Below are 23,248 nucleotides of genomic sequence, written 5' to 3' on the forward strand. Positions count from 1 at the left end.
CAGATATGATGTGCGTGCAAATGTCCCTTGAATGTGAATATAAATCTAAATTTAAACAGTATTATATAGAGCGATCGTGTCTCTTTAGGGTGCTTGGAGGAAACCACCCAATTCATATGGATTACTTTGGCAATGTTTTTTTGCGATGAACTTTTTGAAACGTGAACATCTTTGATGAATCTTTTCATCGGAGGAACATAAATATCTCAGATTGTATTAAAATATCTCTGCCTTTCTTTCGAAGATGAACGAAAGTCTTAGATGGTTTGGAGCATCTTAAGGGTGAGTGATGACATAATTCAAATTGTTTTGGGTGATCTATGAAATTAATTAGAAAATATAGCAGTATGTTCTTATTTTTACCAGCTGGCTGTTGGAACCTCACTGTGACTTCAGGTAAGATTTGTATTTAATTAACGTTATTTGTCTGTATCAGTCGTGTTTTTGACAAATGCATTGGCAGAAAAAAATTTATTAAATTAAATTAGTCATTATAACATGTACAACATTAACAGTTTTTATTTGCAACATGAAGTGTATTTATTTCTGATTTCCTGAACAATTTGGCTTCATTGTAATGAGGTTAATGATCTTTGAAAAACCATGATTATGAACATACGGTTACTTTGTCTTGAGCTGATCACCCAACTGTGGTAGTGTTGGTTGATTGGTGTTTATATTTTTTCAAGCTTATCAACATTATTTTCTAATATATATTTCTCATTACAGATAAGAACAAAGATTAAATTGTAAGAAGGGCTGCTTATAAGAGCATACAGTACATCTGAAACTGCTGAGGCTGGGAAGGTTTTTGACTATATTTCCAACCAGGTACATTGTTCTGTCATTTTTAAATAGAAAACAAATCATCAATCATCATTTGCCTTTTTTTTTTTGTGCGTGTTATATTAACATTTGTTGTTTTTCAGATCAGCTGCTATAGAAGACAAACTGAAATCAGTGCAGAGACAAGCAAAGGAATAGTAAGTATATTTTAATATCGTATCACCTCTGTTATAGAGATTTTTGAATCAGGCCTAATGGAGGGTGATTTGGTCAATCATGGAAGAAAAATGTTAGCAATGTGTCCATTCCGTTATCTAATTTTATTTTTTGTTTTGTTTTTTTTCTAAAGCTGCAAGGCACTTGTGCAAAATATTGTATGCCAGGACGACTAGGCTGTGCCCAGGTCTCCGGAACCTGCGACGACGCTCAGCTCCATCGGCCCTCCGTCTGCGCCTTCGGATCCACCAGCTCTGTCTCCATCAGTCTGCCCCCAGATGTCGGCAGCCACACCATCTACATCTTGGCTCCTCGCTCCCTCGACTCCGCCGTGTGTTGTCAGCACTGGGATGTTCTGGGTCTGTGTCTGCTCTATGTCAAACTCCATCTAAGCCACCAGGGCATCATCGTCATCCTCCCATCACCATCCCTTCACCACATCCTGCCATCATCCCGCACCTTTGCTTCTCACCATCCCTACGCCATCTCCTCGTCCACCTCCAAAACCCCCTCCATCCCTCCCTATTCTGTTGCTTGAACTTTATCATCTTCAGTCTTTGCACACACATCTATTCACTTCTGCATTTCGTTTTTCTGTAATTTTTTTTTTCTTCAGAAAATTGCATTGTAATTTTTATTTATTCATTGATGTAAAACTCTTTACTTTTCAGTAATACAGGTATAACTGAAATGTTCTACAAATGGATAAGATAGCTTTTCCATAGCATTTGTCTTTTTTTTTTCATTTATTATAATGTTTTTTGTATAATGTTTTAAAATTTACTTGTGTATGTTTGTAGTAATACAAATATACTATAAACATACTTGTATTTCAAGTACATTTTAATACATTTAATAGTATGTTTTTTGTTTTTCACCAAAGTATATATGCTGCTGTACTTTTTTAATGTACTTTATGAATATTTGTAATGTACACAATATATAATACATTAAAGTTTTCTAGATATCAAAGTGTACGTGTGTGTATATACTGAAAAATATAATACCAATAAATATAATATAATATATTAGTAGTGTAATGCTAATGCATTTCTAATGAGCTGAAATACAAACACAAATGTACTTGAAGCACATTAAAACGATGCTTCAAATATATTCTACCTGTAGTTCATGAAGTATTAAAAGTACATTTTAAATGTATTTTAAGAAATACACTTAAATTGCACTAAATATACTTAAAGTGGTTCCAATTTAACTCAATTTCAATATATTAAATATATTACAAATAGATTAAAATTGAATTTAAACATATCTTGAAATACACTTAATATACTTGAAGTTGTTTCAAAATAATACATTTAATATGCACTTAGTAAAGTATAATATAAATATATTAAGTGTGTCTAAAAAGCACAATTTAAATATATTTCTTTTTAAAAGTTATTTTTAATTCATGCAGCAAACGTTTAAAACATATCTTTAAAACTTTACTTTAAAACAACTATTAACTTTTTTATGTGCGCGCAGGCGCCCGTCTCTGTTTTGTCGTTGCGCATATAAGAAGTGGCGCCCCCCCCATGGGATTGAAATGCCCCCACCAGCTATAACATCCTGCCGCCGGGCCTGTATCTATCTATCAATCTGTCTATCTGTCTGTCTGTCTGTCTGTCTATCTATCTATCTATCAATCAATCACAGCAGCTGATGTCGCGTACATTGTCAGTTACAGTTGTGGCATGAAAAGAGCTTGAGATTATACACATGATGTGTGAATAACTGATAAATGTACTTTCACAAATATTTTATAATATCATATGAGCCATATGTTGCTTGCAGAAAAAGTATTTCGTTAGAATACCATGCTAAGCAGCCAAAGTTGAGTCTTTGGTTGTGCTATAAATCCATTTAGCACCAGTTCAATGTCTGTATGAGGCTGACATCTAGTGGACATTTCTATTATCTGGGAATTTACAGACACGCCTGTTTTTCCCGTCTCTCAAACACAGAACCAGGAAGGATCAGTGTAGAGAAAACGAAACTTAAGTGCTGTTGTCCTGTTGCAACTTTATATCAGCGCTCACATGCAGGAAAATGGCAGAAGCCAGATTTTCTCAGGATGAGTTCTTGTGTCCGGTGTGTCTGGATCTCCTGAAGAATCCAGTGACCATCCAGTGTGGACACAGTTACTGTAAGAGCTGTATTACAGACTGCTGGAATGAAGAGGATGAGAAGAGAGTCTACAGCTGCCCTCAGTGCAGACAGACCTTCAGTCCAAGACCTATTTTAGGTAAAAACACCATCTTGGTTGAAGTGGTGGAGAAACTGAAGAAGACCAAACTTCAAAGTGCGGTTCCTGCTGGAGCTGGAGATGTTCAGTGTGACGTCTGTACTGGAAGAAAACACAAAGCTGTCAAGTCCTGTCTGGTGTGTCTGAACTCTTACTGTCAGAATCACCTCGAACAACATGAGAGTTTGTTTAAAGGAAAGAGACACAATCTGACTGAAGCCACTGGACGACTGCAGGAGATGATCTGCCAGAAACATGAGAAGCTGCTTGAGGTTTTCTGTCGCACTGATCAGAAATGTATTTGCTTGCTGTGTTTGGTGGATGAACATAAAAACCACGACACTGTATCAGCTGCAGCACAGAGGACAGAGAAACAGGTATTTAACACTAGACACTGATGAAATATTGCTGACACTCGTTTCATATGTGTTTATATCAGCACCATATTAACAGCTTACAGCATTCACACTGCACACGACAGCAGAAATGAACAGCAGCTGCAAGAAGAGTTTCACTGCTGAACATACACCGTAAACATTTATCAACATGATCTTTCATAAAATAGGCCTTGAATTAAGAAACATGAAATAATGGAGTGAACTATTTACCCATTCTTTGACAAAATATAGACTTCTATCAGTAAAAGTGCAGGTTAAATGCAGTGACAGACGACAGAAACAGTGTCAGTGTGAAGCTCTTCATTGGTGTCAGCTTTACTTTTATGATAGTTACACTTGTAACTAAAAAGGCTTTAATCTTCATGTTAATGAATGTATGATGGTGGTAAATTATCAATCGCTCCTTCTGGAGTTTGAACCTACCGTCATTAATTATCAGCTCCACTTTTCCTGGATTCATCTGTTCATGTGATGATTTAGTGCCAGTAGTTTTCTGTGAGATTCACTATCATCTGTTTGTCCTGCAGAAGCAGCTGAAGGAGACGCAGAAGACGTTCCAGCAGAGAATCCAGCAGAGAGAGAAAGATCTCCAGCAGCTGAGAGAGGCTGTGGAGTCTCAGAAGGTGAGTCTGGAGAAGAAGAGAAGTTTGTCTCAGTCTCAGTTCAGACTCACTGAAGCCTGAATCACTGTGTGTCCTAACAGTGCTCTGCACAGACAGCAGTGGAGGACAGTGAGAGGATCTTTACTGAGCTCATCCGCTCCATTGAGAGAAGCCGCTCTGAGCTGATACGGCTGATCAGAGATCAGGAAAAGCAAGCAGTGAGTCGAGCTGAAGGACGACTGAGCGACTGGAGCAGGAGATCAATGATCTGAGGAGGAGAGACGCTGAGCTGGAGCAGCTTTCACACACAGGATCACATCCAGTTCCTGCAGGTAACACACATCTAGAAGAACAGGGTCATAGTGGACTTGAGCAGATCCTGCTGTGACACCAGACTCACAGAGAAACATTTCATGAGTGTCTTATTATATAATCATCAGTTAGACTCTCATCTGATTGTCTTCTTTTGAAAGAAACAAATGACTGTCAGTTGTGGAAATCTTGCTCAAATAGGTCTCATCTTTTCACACATCCCCTTTCACTTGTATAAGCGGTGTCCCCGTGTGAAGCTGATGAGTTTGATTTGTGTTTTCTGTAGAGTTTCCAGTCTCTCTCAGCTCCTCCTGAATCTACAGACGTAAATGATGATCTCTTCAGTTCTCTCGTCTCTTCTGATGATCTGAGAGAATCTGTTCATCAGCTGAGAGACAAACTGGAGGATTTCTGCAAAGAGGAGCTCAAGAAGATCTCAGACAGAGGTAAAGTCCTGGAGATTCATCTGCTCTCAGAAACCAGTCCATCATCATCTCATATCATGGAGAACATCATATTAGAAATGTTTTAGGAATGGATGCAGGATCATGAGAATCACACTGTTCATGTCTGTTGATTTCCACAGTCACATTCACCAGGACCAGGAACCACTTCCTACAATGTAAGTCAGTAAGAGAACCAGCAGAAAAACTCACTGAGTGTGTTCATGTTCTTCTGTAGAAGGTGAAAGAAGAGTTTTATAATTGATGATGTAAATGATGATTAGCACAGATATCTGGTCATCTGTACTGAGACACTGATGATACACTGAACATGAAGAGTTCAGATACATGAAAAGATCAAACAGATTCATAATTCCTGATTCTGATGTGTTTTATCTCCATCAGATTCCCATCAGCTCACTCTGGATCTGAACACAGTGAATAAATACCTCCATCTGTCTGAGAGAAACAGAGTGATTACTGACACTTACACAGTCCAGCCGTATCCTGATCATTCAGACAGATTTGATGAGTATGCTCAGGTGTTGTGTAGAGAGAGTGTGTGGACGCTGTTACTGGGAGCTGGAGTGGAGTGGAGATGATGGTGTGTTTATATCAGTGTCATATAAGAGCATCAGCAGGAAGGGAGCGGGTAAAGAGTGTGGGTTTGGATCTAATGATCAGTCCTGGAGTTTGTTCTGCTCTCCCTCCAGATACTCATTCATACACAATAACATAGAGACTGCTCTCTTTGTGAAGCCCATCATCAGGAGAATAGGAGTGTTTGTGGATCACAGAGCAGGAACTCTGTCCTTCTACAGCGTCTCTGACACAATGAGCCTCATCCACACAGTCCAGACCACATTCACTCAGCCGCTCTATCCTGGGTTTTGGATTCTTGATGGATCAGTGAAACTGTGTTGATGAATCAAAATAGACTGACGATAGATTCTACCCATAATGCTTTGAGCTGCATGATAAATCAGTAACAGTGAGATGTTATAGAGTCTCTTCTTTTCTCTTTATGACATTAATACTGCAGCTTTAATTCTGCCAGCAAAATAACATGAATCAGAATAAATGTAATAAATCCTCATATAGACAGTGTTAGATTTTGCTGTATTTGGTTGAGCAGTAGTTTGGGTGGCTCGCTAATGTACTAGATTTCTCTAATACATAAAATAAGTAAGCTTGACCAAAGTTCTTGTGGGGAGAAGAATTTATTGAAGGTAGCAGTGTAGCAGTTCCTCAGCAGTGATGTTAGCATGTCATCCTTCAAACAATCTTAACCCAAAGTACCTGTCTGTGAGACCAGACCTTTATACCTGGTAACAAATGTGCTACAAACAACACAATAACACCCCATGGAGAGCCAATGATAGTGTAACCTTATGATGTCCTGACAGGATGGGCCAGTTGGTTCACACTTTAGAACAGTTTATACAGCTGGCTACAGTTGATTCAAATACATTTGATTAAAGTTAATTAAAAACAAATAATCTTTCAATCCCCCATTTGATCATTTTTGATCACACATAATAAAAAGAACATAAAAACAAATAGTTATCATTTTAGTAATCGTGTACACATGCTGTATACAGGTTCCTGCTTGCAATAAAGGTTACAATAATTCATGACAATTGATGCTAGGTCATCACAAACTGTACAATACATGACTTAGATTAGATGTGCTGCTGATGTTCTATCAATAGCCTGTGCTTTATCCTTCTTGGTTGTACTGCAAATTAATTTAATTACTATGATTTTCATTCCTTTAATCAGTAAGGTGAACAGAGTCAACCCAATTAAGCCTAAGAAAATGTACTCAACTGCTGTTTTTCCTAGGTCTCCTACATATTTTGTTATCCAATTGAAGAAGCCAGAACTTGAAATTGTTGATATTTCGTGTACTACCCTGGAGACATTATGAATGTTAGAAATCACTTTTTGCAAATCTTCATTATTATTTGGAATGTAAGAACAGCACTCTATTCCAATAATTTTGCAGGTCCCACCTTGTGCAGACAGTAGATAATCCAGTGCTACTCTGTTTTGCAAGGCAATTAATCTAACAGAGGTTAATTCTTCTGATATTTTGCTTAAGCCCAATGCTGTGTTATTAGCTAGTATTTCTACTTCTTTGGAGAGGTCACCAATTTGGTCCAAGGCTGACATTACTCCATAAGTGGGAAGAAGAGCCAAGTGCTCTCTTCCACATAGACTGATGGTGAGTTCCAAAAGATCTGTTGATCTTTGATACCTGATTCTGTCAGGCAAACTTGAAACAATCCTCATGGCTGGAACTAGATGGCCTAGTGCACAGACGCCCGACCATATGCTAGGAAGTTGAGAATATGCATTGTTACCACACATCCAATAAACTCCCACAGCAGTATGATACGCTTCTGGAAGGGTTTGATTGTCTAAAACCTTATGACAATCCACAGTCTCTCCAGCAAAAACAGAGCCATTTTGTTTAGCACACCATGGATATGGCCCAAGGGACAGAACAATGTTTACAGGTTGATCATCTAGCCTCTGGTTAGACCTGACAATGATTTCATTAGTTCCAGAATTTTCACCGTTATATTTGGGAGTGACAGGTACAGACATCATAGGAAAACCATGTGCAGCAGAATGTGGCATTAGTCCATAGATATAACAACCAGTCCTGTTAGCATGTTTGGCTGTCATCTGTACCAGCTGCATGTAAATGTTTTTGTTATCCACAACATTCATTTTGGCACTCAAAACACTATTGATTAATGAAAGTAATATTGCTTGCATGGTGAGTAATGCCATTCTCTGAGGTGTCTTGGAGTATGGTCTTGTGATAGCATTCACTTAACAGGTGAATTTGTGTTATCCCAATCTTGTAGCAGGTGTCAGCTTAAAGACATGTGCGGAATGGTGTAGATCCTTAGGACCACTGAAGACCTGCAACACACAAGAAGGAAAGAAAAACATATATTGCCATAGCACTTAGATTTGAGCAGTTACTTCTTTCTACAGCTAAAACTGTCCCTATTTAATCTGGCAGGACACTACAGTGTTTATCAGTGATAGTGTGATCTTCATCCTCAGGCAACAAGCTAAAGCCTAAAAACTTTAGTCATCCCTCTCCTCTAGGTGGATTAGCTAATTTGCAATGGTTCACATGAATCCATTTATTCTTTCCAGATACTTTAACTGCTGCATTAGTTACTAAAAGAACCTGAAATGGACCTTCCCACCTTGTTTCCAATGGTAATCTCTGAGGTTTGTGAATCATTACCCATTGACCAGGAATTAGACTATGCCCCTTCTGGAGGAGGCTCCCATGCTTCCCAAACTTGCTTCTCGGCACCCTGTACTGCCAGGCTGAGTCTTTCACAGTATTGGACCAGGCTGTCAGATATCAAGTGTACATCGGCCTTTCGTAAATCTATGGTTCCAGGTAAAGACATGGGACGGCCTGTGATGATTTCAAAGGGGCTTAATCCAGTTTCCTTGTTGTGTGTTGCCCGAATGCTGCAGAGCACAGTGGGTAGGGCACCCGGCCAGACAATTCCTTCCTGATGACATTTTGATAATCGTTCCTTTATGATTCGATTCATCCTCTCTGTTTGTCCTGAGGCTTGTGGTCTGTAAGGGCAATGTAATGACCATTGAATGTTCAACATTCTACACACTTCCTTGCACACTGCAGCTGTAAAGTGTGTTCTTTGGTCAGAATTTATACATTCTGGTAGACCCCACCTTGGAATAATGTCCTTGACTAGTATTTTGGCTGTGTGTTGATGTGCCATGTTTTGTTGGGAATGCTTCAACCCATCTTGAAAATTTATCTATTATGACCAGCACATCCTGAAATCTCCCACACCCAGGAAGTGTTATGTAAAGGCTTATGGAAAGACAAATCGTCTAAGAGTAAATACTAAGAGAGATGGATTATCTGTGATTTTGGGCAAACAAATCCGACAACACTTGCAGAAGTGTGAAACTGACAAATTACAACGAGAGATCAATGCAGAAAAGGCAAAAGTTCGAGCACTAGCCGAACAATTGCAGAATGAAAAAAAGGACAAAGAAATGCAGAGTATATCCCCAAGAGAAGAAATATGGTCATGGATGGAAAATGGAGCAAAACTACATGATGATAATATTTGGCGATATGATACACGAACCGTTGCTCCTGAATGTCTTTTGCCCTATTTAGCCACCCAAATTCATTCATTGGGCCATGTAGGTGATGACAAAATGATCTACAGATTCAATCAAGTGTGGTGGAATCCCAAATTCCGCATACAAGCACGTCATGTCACTAGAAACTGCATCACATGTGAAAAAAACAATCCAGGAGCCAGAATCCAGACTCCAGCTGTGGCAACACCAGCTCCACCTGGTCCATTCAGACACCTTCAGATGGACTACGAACTTCTTAATCTTTACAAAAACAAGTGAGAGCATCTATGACCAAGAATAGCTCTAGCTTCTCTGACTATCATCATGGCACTTTCTCAGTCCCAGCCTTTTGTTCAAATATTCAGACAGGTTATCCATCATCTCATCAATGGTTACATTTGGAGGTTCTATTCCATGTTTTTCTGTGGTTGGCCTCTGTGCAGGGTCCTTATTTTTGACTTGTGTAGACTCAGCCATGGCAGTACAGCAGATGTGCCCTCAAATATAGAGAAGCAGAACAAAAGCTGTTAAGAGTCGTTAAATGTGCTTATTCAGATTTAGATTAACAGCAGTCTTTGAGACTGACCATTTCAGTTACACTTTTCCTGGATTCATCTGTTCATGTGATGATTTAGTGCCAGTAGTTTTCTGTGAGATTCACTATCATCTGTTTGTCCTGCAGAAGCAGCTGAAGGAGACGCAGAAGACGTTCCAGCAGAGAATCCAGCAGAGAGAAAGATCTCCAGCAGCTGAGAGAGGCTGTGGAGTCTCAGAAGGTGAGTCTGGAGAAGAAGAGAAGTTTGTCTCAGTCTCAGTTCAGACTCACTGAAGCCTGAATCACTGTGTGTCCTAACAGCGCTCTGCACAGACAGCAGTGGAGGACAGTGAGAGGATCTTTACTGAGCTCATCCGCTCCATTGAGAGAAGCCGCTCTGAGCTGATACGGCTGATCAGAGATCAGGAAAAGCAAGCAGTGAGTCGAGCTGAAGGACGACTGGAGCGACTGGAGCAGGAGATCAATGATCTGAGGAGGAGAGACGCTGAGCTGGAGCAGCTTTCACACACACAGGATCACATCCAGTTCCTGCAGGTAACACACATCTAGAAGAACAGGGTCATAGTGGACTTGAGCAGATCCTGCTGTGACACCAGACTCACAGAGAAACATTTCATGAGTGTCTTATTATATAATCATCAGTTAGACTCTCATCTGATTGTCTTCTTTTGAAAGAAACAAATGACTGTCAGTTGTGGAAATCTTGCTCAAATAGGTCTCATCTTTTCACACATCCCCTTTCACTTGTATAAGCGGTGTCCCCGTGTGAAGCTGATGAGTTTGATTTGTGTTTTCTGTAGAGTTTCCAGTCTCTCTCAGCTCCTCCTGAATCTACAGACGTAAATGATGATCTCTTCAGTTCTCTCGTCTCTTCTGATGATCTGAGAGAATCTGTTCATCAGCTGAGAGACAAACTGGAGGATTTCTGCAAAGAGGAGCTCAAGAAGATCTCAGACAGAGGTAAAGTCCTGGAGATTCATCTGCTCTCAGAAACCAGTCCATCATCATCTCATATCATGGAGAACATCATATTAGAAATGTTTTAGGAATGGATGCAGGATCATGAGAATCACACTGTTCATGTCTGTTGATTTCCACAGTCACATTCACCAGGACCAGGAACCACTTCCTACAATGTAAGTCAGTAAGAGAACCAGCAGAAAAACTCACTGAGTGTGTTCATGTTCTTCTGTAGAAGCTGAAAGAAGAGTTTATAATTGATGATGTAAATGATGATTAGCACAGATATCTGGTCATCTGTACTGAGACACTGATGATACACTGAACATGAAGAGTTCAGATACATGAAAAGATCAAACAGATTCATAATTCCTGATTCTGATGTGTTTTATCTCCATCAGATTCCCATCAGCTCACTCTGGATCTGAACACAGTGAATAAATACCTCCATCTGTCTGAGAGAAACAGAGTGATTACTGACACTTACACAGTCCAGCCGTATCCTGATCATTCAGACAGATTTGATGAGTATGCTCAGGTGTTGTGTAGAGAGAGTGTGTGTGGACGCTGTTACTGGGAGCTGGAGTGGAGTGGAGATGATGGTGTGTTTATATCAGTGTCATATAAGAGCATCAGCAGGAAGGGAGCGGGTAAAGAGTGTGGGTTTGGATCTAATGATCAGTCCTGGAGTTTGTTCTGCTCTCCCTCCAGATACTCATTCATACACAATAACATAGAGACTGCTCTCTTTGTGAAGCCCATCATCAGGAGAATAGGAGTGTTTGTGGATCACAGAGCAGGAACTCTGTCCTTCTACAGCGTCTCTGACACAATGAGCCTCATCCACACAGTCCAGACCACATTCACTCAGCCGCTCTATCCTGGGTTTTGGATTCTTGATGGATCAGTGAAACTGTGTTGATGAATCAAAATAGACTGACGATAGATTCTACCCATAATGCTTTGAGCTGCATGATAAATCAGTAACAGTGAGATGTTATAGAGTCTCTTCTTTTCTCTTTATGACATTAATACTGCAGCTTTAATTCTGCCAGCAAAATAACATGAATCAGAATAAATGTAATAAATCCTCATATAGACAGTGTTAGATTTTGCTGTATTTGGTTGAGCAGTAGTTTGGGTGGCTCGCTAATGTACTAGATTTCTCTAATACATAAAATAAGTAAGCTTGACCAAAGTTCTTGTGGGGAGAAGAATTTATTGAAGGTAGCAGTGTAGCAGTTCCTCAGCAGTGATGTTAGCATGTCATCCTTCAAACAATCTTAACCCAAAGTACCTGTCTGTGAGACCAGACCTTTATACCTGGTAACAAATGTGCTACAAACAACACAATAACACCCCATGGAGAGCCAATGATAGTGTAACCTTATGATGTCCTGACAGGATGGGCCAGTTGGTTCACACTTTAGAACAGTTTATACAGCTGGCTACAGTTGATTCAAATACATTTGATTAAAGTTAATTAAAACAAATAATCTTTCAATCCCCATTTGATCATTTTTGATCACACATAATAAAAAGAACATAAAACAAATAGTTATCATTTTAGTAATCGTGTACACATGCTGTATACAGGTTCCTGCTTGCAATAAAGGTTACAATAATTCATGACAATTGATGCTAGGTCATCACAAACTGTACAATACATGACTTAGATTAGATGTGCTGCTGATGTTCTATCAATAGCCTGTGCTTTATCCTTCTTGGTTGTACTGCAAATTAATTTAATTACTATGATTTTCATTCCTTTAATCAGTAAGGTGAACAGAGTCAACCCAATTAAGCCTAAGAAAATGTACTCAACTGCTGTTTTTCCTAGGTCTCCTACATATTTTGTTATCCAATTGAAGAAGCCAGAACTTGAAATTGTTGATATTTCGTGTACTACCCTGGAGACATTATGAATGTTAGAAATCACTTTTTGCAAATCTTCATTATTATTTGGAATGTAAGAACAGCACTCTATTCCAATAATTTTGCAGGTCCCACCTTGTGCAGACAGTAGATAATCCAGTGCTACTCTGTTTTGCAAGGCAATTAATCTAACAGAGGTTAATTCTTCTGATATTTTGCTTAAGCCCAATGCTGTGTTATTAGCTAGTATTTCTACTTCTTTGGAGAGGTCACCAATTTGGTCCAAGGCTGACATTACTCCATAAGTGGGAAGAAGAGCCAAGTGCTCTCTTCCACATAGACTGATGGTGAGTTCCAAAAGATCTGTTGATCTTTGATACCTGATTCTGTCAGGCAAACTTGAAACAATCCTCATGGCTGGAACTAGATGGCCTAGTGCACAGACGCCCGACCATATGCTAGGAAGTTGAGAATATGCATTGTTACCACACATCCAATAAACTCCCACAGCAGTATGATACGCTTCTGGAAGGGTTTGATTGTCTAAAACCTTATGACAATCCACAGTCTCTCCAGCAAAAACAGAGCCATTTTGTTTAGCACACCATGGATATGGCCCAAGGGACAGAACAATGTTTACAGGTTGATCATCTAGCCTCTGGTTAGACCTGACAATGATTTCATTAGTTCCAGAATTTTCACCGTTATATTTGGGAGTGACAGGTACAGACATCATAGGAAAACCATGTGCAGCAGAATGTGGCATTAGTCCATAGATATAACAACCAGTCCTGTTAGCATGTTTGGCTGTCATCTGTACCAGCTGCATGTAAATGTTTTTGTTATCCACAACATTCATTTTGGCACTCAAAACACTATTGATTAATGAAAGTAATATTGCTTGCATGGTGAGTAATGCCATTCTCTGAGGTGTCTTGGAGTATGGTCTTGTGATAGCATTCACTTAACAGGTGAATTTGTGTTATCCCAATCTTGTAGCAGGTGTCAGCTTAAAGACATGTGCGGAATGGTGTAGATCCTTAGGACCACTGAAGACCTGCAACACACAAGAAGGAAAGAAAAACATATATTGCCATAGCACTTAGATTTGAGCAGTTACTTCTTTCTACAGCTAAAACTGTCCCTATTTAATCTGGCAGGACACTACAGTGTTTATCAGTGATAGTGTGATCTTCATCCTCAGGCAACAAGCTAAAGCCTAAAAACTTTAGTCATCCCTCTCCTCTAGGTGGATTAGCTAATTTGCAATGGTTCACATGAATCCATTTATTCTTTCCAGATACTTTAACTGCTGCATTAGTTACTAAAAGAACCTGAAATGGACCTTCCCACCTTGTTTCCAATGGTAATCTCTGAGGTTTGTGAATCATTACCCATTGACCAGGAATTAGACTATGCCCCCCTTCTGGAGGAGGCTCCCATGCTTCCCAAACTTGCTTCTCGGCACCCTGTACTGCCAGGCTGAGTCTTTCACAGTATTGGACCAGGCTGTCAGATATCAAGTGTACATCGGCCTTTCGTAAATCTATGGTTCCAGGTAAAGACATGGGACGGCCTGTGATGATTTCAAAGGGGCTTAATCCAGTTTCCTTGTTGTGTGTTGCCCGAATGCTGCAGAGCACAGTGGGTAGGGCACCCGGCCAGACAATTCCTTCCTGATGACATTTTGATAATCGTTCCTTTATGATTCGATTCATCCTCTCTGTTTGTCCTGAGGCTTGTGGTCTGTAAGGGCAATGTAATGACCATTGAATGTTCAACATTCTACACACTTCCTTGCACACTGCAGCTGTAAAGTGTGTTCTTTGGTCAGAATTTATACATTCTGGTAGACCCCACCTTGGAATAATGTCCTTGACTAGTATTTTGGCTGTGTGTGTTGATGTGCCATGTTTTGTTGGGAATGCTTCAACCCATCTTGAAAATTTATCTATTATGACCAGCACATCCTGAAATCTCCCACACCCAGGAAGTGTTATGTAAAGGCTTATGGAAAGACAAATCGTCTAAGAGTAAATACTAAGAGAGATGGATTATCTGTGATTTTGGGCAAACAAATCCGACAACACTTGCAGAAGTGTGAAACTGACAAATTACAACGAGAGATCAATGCAGAAAAGGCAAAAGTTCGAGCACTAGCCGAACAATTGCAGAATGAAAAAAAGGACAAAGAAATGCAGAGTATATCCCCAAGAGAAGAAATATGGTCATGGATGGAAAATGGAGCAAAACTACATGATGATAATATTTGGCGATATGATACACGAACCGTTGCTCCTGAATGTCTTTTGCCCTATTTAGCCACCCAAATTCATTCATTGGGCCATGTAGGTGATGACAAAATGATCTACAGATTCAATCAAGTGTGGTGGAATCCCAAATTCCGCATACAAGCACGTCATGTCACTAGAAACTGCATCACATGTGAAAAACAATCCAGGAGCCAGAATCCAGACTCCAGCTGTGGCAACACCAGCTCCACCTGGTCCATTCAGACACCTTCAGATGGACTACGAACTTCTTAATCTTTACAAAAACAAGTGAGAGCATCTATGACCAAGAATAGCTCTAGCTTCTCTGACTATCATCATGGCACTTTCTCAGTCCCAGCCTTTTGTTCAAATATTCAGACAGGTTATCCATCATCTCATCAATGGTTACATTTGGAGGTTCTATTCCATGTTTTTCTGTGGTTGGCCTCTGTGCAGGGTCCTTATTTTTGACTTGTGTAGACTCAGCCATGGCAGTACAGCAGATGTGCCCTCAAATATAGAGAAGCAGAACAAAAGCTGTTAAGAGTCGTTAAATGTGCTTATTCAGATTTAGATTAACAGCAGTCTTTGAGACTGACCATTTCAGTTACACAGACAAATCATTAGTTTGATAACCCAGCGTAGTTATCAAAACTATATTTTAAACAAGACATTCACATTCAGGTTTGTTTTCTTTGTTTAATTTCTGAAAATTTCTGAGTGATAAAACTTGTTCAATTCATTTTGAGTCTTTACTCAAAAGGCTGAATTAGTTTTTCAAATTTGTCCCTCATACAATTTACTTTAGAGCTTTCAGTATCATTTAACAGAAGGCAAATAACTTGGTTCATCACTTTATGCCATATTCTTCTAACCTAATTAGAACATATATTTCAAATCTAAAATAGTGGCTACTGAATTAGCACCCAGTCAAGAATTCACAGTTCTTACAGCAACATCAGTCCCAATTATTTCCAAGGCTCCTACAGTCAATGGACGAATGGACTAAATTGTTTTTTACAATTCCTACAGACAAAAAGAGAAAGGACCAAGCCTCTGCTTCTACAATCTCTTGATGAACGGACTAAATTGTTTCTTAAACAATTCCTACAGACTCCAGAGAACAGGACTAAGCCTATAATTACACATCTATGGCTCCTACAGTCTCATGAGAACGGACTAAACCTCTTTCTTAAGTGATTCTTACATACTCAAGAGAACAGGACCAAGCTATAAACACTTTTTCTATAGCTCCTAGAGTTTAGGAGAATTAACTAAATCATTTAAAAGGTTCCTATAGACTCAAGAGAAAGGCCTAAGCCAAAATTTCTTAAACAGCGCTACACTGGTTATTATGGTTACACTACATACATCAAATGATCTGCTTACTTATGAAAGAGTGTTCTTTAAGTTCTTTTAGAGAGCTGATAGTTTCACTCACCAAATTAGGATCTTTGAGACAGGATCCAGTTGATTCAAATAACTTATGTCCACAGATGCGGTCTGTTGATCTTCAACACAAACTGTAGAATCTCCAAAACTCTTTGTTCACTTCTTGTTGCAGTTGGTGAGTTATCTTCTTGTCAGTCTCTCCTGGCTGGCTCTCGCCAAATTGTTAGATTTTGCTGTATTTGGTTGAGCAGTAGTTTGGGTGGCTCGCTAATGTACTAGATTTCTCTAATACATAAAATAAGTAAGCTTGACCAAAGTTCTTGTGGGGAGAAGAATTTATTGAAGGTAGCAGTGTAGCAGTTCCTCAGCAGTGATGTTAGCATGTCATCCTTCAAACAATCTTAACCCAAAGTACTGTCTGTGAGACCAGACCTTTATACCTGGTAACAAATGTGCTACAAACAACACAATAACACCCCATGGAGAGCCAATGATAGTGTAACCTTATGATGTCCTGACAGGATGGGCCAGTTGGTTCACACTTTAGAACAGTTTATACAGCTGGCTACAGTTGATTCAAATACATTTGATTAAAGTTAATTAAAAACAAATAATCTTTCAACAGTAAGATCAGTGTGTGTGTGTGAGTCCTGCTGAGTGATGATGTGTTTATGTGCTTTTCTCAACTGATATTTGTGTTAATTAAAATCAGTCGTTTAGTTAATCATATTAATAATAATATGATTAATAATTGATATTTTCATTTTTAATGTTACTTTAATGATTGTTTCCAATGTTATTTCAGTTCTCTGATATGAATACATCTTCTACCCACTTGATGAACAAAGGTGATGGGTTTTATTCCTCCTCTGTGCAGATCTGCAGAAGACAAATCAAGCACCTCATTATAGTTTCTTCTCTCACCCTAAAATCAGTCGACGTAACAATCAGACAAGTCACAAAAGGGTTTAATGTGTCCCTGTGTAACCATAACATCAGACTACTGCTTAAAAAATGAGATTCAAGACAGGAGTCAGCTGGTTATCTAATTCCAATATGATACAAAAGTGAACAAAAATGGCAGTAAAGTCAAACACTGAGAAGTAGTTCTTCAGAAATGAGGGCATGTCACACAATCTATCCGTGTTGCCATCTGCCTAATTTCTACTTAGTGTCAGACAAGTTTGCACCAAAATACCATATTAATGTCATAAAAGAATAAAAAGATGAGAGACTATTATCAAAGTAGTACCACAACTTGTATTTCAGCTGTGATCTGTGCCGCGCGTCTCGATAAAACATCATTCCCCGAGAGAAAATAGTTCTTCACCAGCGGGCTGATCTCTTTCAGGAAGAACATTGTTGTTTATCAGAGTTAGTATTTTGAATTGTGTGTATTTTCTATGTTGTCTAATTCACTCTGTTAGATAGTCAGCTTTCCTCCTTTGTCTGATGGTTTCTATTCCTGGACCAATTGAATGTAAGATCTTCACAGTTATTCATTATGTGTTTAGTTATTAAACCTGAATCTTTGGTCCTGTTCTTGCATAATCTCCCTTTTAAAACTACAGACAGACTTAAGTATCTTGGAGATGTTCTGCCCAAAAAACCCAAATAAATTTTTAAGATGAATTTTCTTTAGAAATTGGAAGATTTGAAGATAGACATTAGCAAATGGAGGACACTTCCTCTCTCTATGATAAGGCCGTATAAATGCTGTCAAGATGGTTTCTTTGCCTATTTTTTTGCCCTTTTTCAAAACTTGCCTATTTATTTGACAAAATCTTTTTTTAAAACATTAGATTCTGTAATTCTCCCTTTTATCTGGGGCTTTAAAGCTCACAGAATATCAAAGATGCATTTACAGAAGCCAAGAGATAAAGGTGGGCTACCATGTTTCTTACATTATTATCGGGCAGCGAATGCCAGGGCCCTTGTCTATTGGCAGGAGGATTATAAAGTGGAAATCTCTCCTGATACACCTCCCTGGGTTGCTATTGAAAAAAGTGGAATTAAAAATAGTTCGCTTCCAGCCCTTCTCTTTTCAGCTCCTGGATTGCTAGCATCTGTTAAGATGGATAATTGTATTGTTTCAAACTGTCTGAAAATATGGCATCAAATTAAGAAGGGCTGCAATTACCTGACACTGCTGTTTCTGCCCCCTTCTATCTCTGATACGACATTCAGTATCTGGAGGCTGAGTGGTATAGTCACCTGGAGGAGTTATATATTAACAAACGTTTTGCCTCATTTTCACAGTTAAAAGAGAAGTTTTCTCTTCCCACAACCCACTTCTTTCGACATTTACAGATTAGAAATTATATACGTCATGCGGTACCCAATTTTGAATCTCTGCCAGAAGAAAGGAGGATTTATAGGCTATTGTTGGGCTCACCTGATTCCAAACATCTGGTTTCAGATTTTGTAAATGTATTTTTTTAAGAAGTGAGTTATTCTACACATTTTTTGAAAAATGCTTGGGAGGAGGAGCTGGGCGTACAGACTGAGGCTGATGTATGGGAGGAGAGCCTCAGCAGGATTCGATCTTGCTCTATTAGTTCTAGGCATCAGTTAATTCAGTTTAAGGTGATGCATAGACTGCACTATTCAAAATCTAAATTGCACAGAATTGTTCCTACTATTTCTCCTATTTGTGACAGGTGTATATCTGCAGAAGGCTCTCTGACCCATCTCTTTTCTGACCCATGTCCAAAACTATACGACTTCTGGTGTTGTTCTGGTTGTGTTTTTACACCTGATCCAGAAATTGCATTATTTGGTTATTCTATTTCTCTGTTAGATCATAATGTGTCTGTACAAAGTACCATAATTTGCGGAATGATTATTGCTAAGAGTGTCATTCTGAGGCTGTGGAAATCAGACACTGTTCCTCAGTTTAAGACCTTGTTGAATATTGATCTTACTGGAATATTGCACATGGAAAGAGTCCGGTATGGAGTTATTGGTAATCTTAATAAGTTTTACAGTATATGGCAACCATTTCTAGATCATTTGGACCGATATAATGCTGACTTTGACCAGCAATGTAATGCTTAGTATCTTGTCTGCCCACTATTGAGTGCCTAGTCATTTTTCCATTGAAACTGCATGTACGCCCTGCGCTGATTGTTCTTAAAAGTCTGTTTTTTAAATACATTTATTTTTTAATCATTATTATCTTATGTATTTTGTTATTTTATTGTTGTTGTTTATTGTGCAATATAAAACTAATAAAAATACTTATAAAAAAAAAAAAAAAGATTTCTTTAGGTTCAAACTAAGATATTACAAAAGTCAATGACAAAAGTCATGTTTAGGTGTTAGATCAAATATAATATATTTTTCATAGGAAAGCCAGGTGAAACTTTACTGTACTCTGATAAACTTGTGAACCCAGCTGTTATAGATGTATCTATCTGCTCTGAGATCTGAACCGTTATGCTGAGGACAAGCTGAGGATCCTCAAGCTGATGATTATCCTCCTCACGCTCCTCTTTCACTTGCATCGGGACTGAAGTAAACATGGTAAAAAAATTATAAAATCACAGACTGACGATTGTCAAGGTAATGGAAATAAAATAATCAACCATGCAGTTCAAACTAAACATGGGTGTGTAGCATTAATACGATCATTTATAGATGTAGGTAGTGGTCAAGGAGAGGGACATGCCTTCATTGATGTAATGAAAACAACAAGTAACAACATCAGAAAACACAGAGAATCAGGGATAACAGCAACAAACATTTTAAACGAAAGAGGGATAGACTCCGTTGAACTCATCAAATGCACAGACATACATTCAACCTGTGTCTACCTCAAGGACCTACCAGGTCTTGCAGATTGTTTTTTTGCATCCAGCCAAACAGATGGGAGTTGGATTAAAAATAGATAGCTGGACTAGCATTTTAATGAATGTATAGAAATAAAACCTAAAAGTGTACAGTTTACAGTGTCATATCTCCTGAATATTGAAACTTTCTTGGATGTTTGCATAAATGCATAATTTTGAATGGTTTAGAGCATAGGTCACTAACAGGCGGACCGAAGCCGTCCTATCTGGACCCGGACCTACATATCTAGCTTCTATTTCAACTGTCGCAGCTTTTGTAGTCTTTACGGTAGTGGACTCCGGTTCGAATCCGTGAAGGCTTTTGACATAATGAAATAAATACCAAACGCTAATTTCTAGTTCATCAAATTTATATCTAGCAGATCAAGGTCAGCTCTAGAGCCGTTTGGGTGCAGTCGTGCGTGCAGTGATGAGAGCAGAGAGCTGCCCGCTGCACGCAGACAGATGAAACTTTCAGTGGGTGAAAAACAATGGCATTTTCAAAAATTAGGAAAGTTGACGGGTCCTTAAAAATCTTAAATGTTACAAGAAAGTCTTAATTATGATTTCATGTCTTAAATGTGGGGACTGAAAGACAAGAATTGCGCTATTCATTGAATAAATATGAGCGCTGCACGTTAAGGGTGGGCGGATCGATCCTAATATCTATAGTATCGATACCAACGTTGGTATCGGTATCGGATCGATACTAGCCTGATTAGATCGATACTTTAGGTTAATTTTCTCTCCTCTACACTTAATATACTATGCATTCAACAAAGAATAGACATGTCTCTGTGTTTATATACTGCTCTTTTCACGTCTCTTATGCCCTCACGTGTCTCAGTGGCTCCAAGCGCAAGCGGATATTATTGGCTACAGCGAGAGATGGAACAGTAGAAATTCGCTACTGTGGCAACAGCACCAAACTTATTCACCTTTTTCAATGTGGAAGTAAGCTTTTTTCATAGACTGAATGTGTGAGACTTCCACTTCCTTAGACACGGTAGGGAAATCATGAGAAAAATAACAGTGCAATAAACGGTAAACTTGTTTGTGCTATCCACCGTGTGTGTTTATAATTAAGACAATTCATTTAAATAATATGGTAAGAAACACCAGTTTGCAATACCAAGCAAGCAGCAAAACGAGCTGTTTTGTACAATTAAAAATAGCTGGAAGCAGATGAGACTGGACGCCAGACCCATTAAATTTACCGAATTTGGCCTTTTTATACAGTATTACTGTCTTCAACCATTAAGCCATGTTGTTGTTGGTTTTTTTTTTTTTCTCTTTATAAAGGTTTTCTATCAGAGGAAAACACTTAACATGCATGCACTTTGCGTTCATATCCTGGGCTGCTTGCCTGCATATAGTTTGCATCATCAGTATACGGTCACTGTCTAGTGGGCTTTGTTTTCAAGTGCGCAACAGTGCGCAACTCATGGCATTCGGTGTTCTTCTGCTGGCGGTTATCAAACAGCGTTGCATTACTGCGGGTGCCCCCTTCTGGATTGGGGGTGAATTGACTGTATTCGTCGTAAGGCTTCATGCACCGAACCGAGACGCCCGTACCTGACGGTTCGGTACGAATACCGTGCCACCTAATATACATACATATATATACATATACATACATACACATATATATATATATATATATATATATATATATATATATATGAAGAGTTCATTTGCAAAAACGATAACTCCATTTGTTTTTGTTTTTTGTTTCTTCAGAAATCACTTTTTTTTATTGCGCATTCCAAGTAACATCAATCAAACTGCAGCTGGGTTGTTTTGATTAAGTAATAATAACTTAAACAAATACAGGTAATTTACAAAATTAAAGTTCGTTGAAAATATGTTTTTATTACATATCAATAGTTTGTTTTATAGCAAAAGCAGTTAACTCCAACTTCGTTTTTTGGCAAAAGCAGATAACTCCACATTTCATGTTTTAGAGTTAAAAAAAAAAAAAGAAAACTTGTTTAATCTTTGTAATCTCCTCAGATGATGTAGAAGTCTGGCAAACGTTGTTTTTGTTGTGATCATAGATTGTATGGATGTGATTACACGCAATACACAGAGGTTTTCCCTCACCATTGTAACGCGCTGCTTTTGCAAGGTTCCGTGAAAACGTTTAAGCTTTTATTTTCCTTTTACGCCTTGAAGAAGATATCACAGGTTCATCATGTTCGTCGAAATTATCCATCCTCGTCGATCACTTTTAGTCAGCTTTGTCGAAACTCTTTTCAGCTAGCACGTCTTTTCAAAGTGAAAGTAGCCTTGTCACCTGACCTGAATACAGCGCGCTGATTCGCTAAAATGGACTTATCGGCTTCTGTTCAAAAACGACAAGGGCACTTATCGGCTTCTGCAGTAACGTGAACTCGCGACGTCTTGAAAGTTTTTTTTTTTTTTCAAAGTGGCCTTTATCGTTTTTTGCAAATTAACTCTTCATATATATATATATATATATATATATTTTTTTTTTTTTTTTCAAAGCACCTAAAAGCCATTTCACACTTGCCATACTCCAGCAGGGTGAACGCACTGACCAAACAAAACAAAATTTGTGGTAGTGTGAAATGACCATAATGCTGTATGTTAGGTGTGAGATTAATTAAACTTGGTTTGCTATAATACATCCATTCAGAAGTGCACCAGTGTGAATCATAATTCCCCCTACATTTGCTGTATATCCATAAAGTGATATCGTTGTCATAGTATTCTTTCATTGGTTAACTAACTCATTAAGACAGTCTCTTGCTCCCACCTACTGGCATAACAATGTAACATGCAATACATTTGAAAAAAAAAAAACTATATATATTTTTGCATATGATTTCTAATTAATTATTGGAAGTGGGTTGGTTAAGGGCCTGATGAGCTGATGCATTACAATGCTTGATTCGGGTTCAATAGAGGAGCATGTGATTAGTTGTGCATAGTTAATGATTGCTCTTAAATATTTAAATACAATGTGTTGAATGCCTACTAAGACTTGCATATTTGTGCATAATGTTTTGACCCTGGATGCTTACAGAAGGATAATCTTTCATTTATGTGCCAGAAACATCATAAGCATTCATAATTTTGTTGGTTCATGCTGAACTGGTGTTGATAAATGTACTCTTTATATTAATAAGTCAATTTATATTGTCACTGTTTTTAAGTTACATTGTCTGGA

General features: G+C 38.5%; 1 protein-coding gene and 1 long non-coding RNA gene across 2 annotated transcripts; both read left to right on the plus strand.

The window, feature by feature from the left end:
• The first annotated feature begins 736 nt into the window (after positions 1-736).
• On the plus strand, positions 737-1,559 carry LOC131523983 (uncharacterized). The gene is made up of 3 exons (XR_009266897.1): positions 737-831; positions 930-983; positions 1,136-1,559. It is a non-coding gene; the product is annotated as an uncharacterized LOC131523983 (long non-coding RNA).
• Positions 1,560-2,489: 930 nt separating this feature from the next.
• Positions 2,490-12,149, plus strand: LOC131523979 (tripartite motif-containing protein 16-like). Its single transcript, XM_058750662.1, has 6 exons — positions 2,490-3,627; positions 4,176-4,271; positions 10,026-10,259; positions 10,526-10,685; positions 10,826-10,861; positions 11,087-12,149. Exons 1-6 carry the CDS (start codon positions 3,055-3,057, stop codon positions 11,605-11,607), a joined length of 1,620 nt encoding a protein of 539 aa, XP_058606645.1. The 5' UTR covers positions 2,490-3,054; the 3' UTR covers positions 11,608-12,149.
• The last annotated feature ends 11,099 nt before the right edge of the window (positions 12,150-23,248 follow it).

This window comes from Onychostoma macrolepis, chromosome 02 (assembly GCF_012432095.1).
Source record: "Onychostoma macrolepis isolate SWU-2019 chromosome 02, ASM1243209v1, whole genome shotgun sequence".
Lineage (NCBI taxonomy): Eukaryota > Metazoa > Chordata > Actinopteri > Cypriniformes > Cyprinidae > Onychostoma > Onychostoma macrolepis.

Bases quoted from the DNA above. Each gene is read 5' to 3' on its own strand.
- LOC131523979 (XM_058750662.1), top strand. From the start codon at position 3,055: ATGGCAGAAGCCAGATTTTCTCAGGATGAGTTCTTGTGTCCGGTGTGT. The intron at 4,272-10,025 runs GTGAGTCTGGAG...GTGTCCTAACAG, and splicing joins AGGCTGTGGAGTCTCAGAAG to CGCTCTGCACAGACAGCAGT. The intron at 10,686-10,825 runs GTAAAGTCCTGG...TGATTTCCACAG, and splicing joins CAAGAAGATCTCAGACAGAG to TCACATTCACCAGGACCAGG.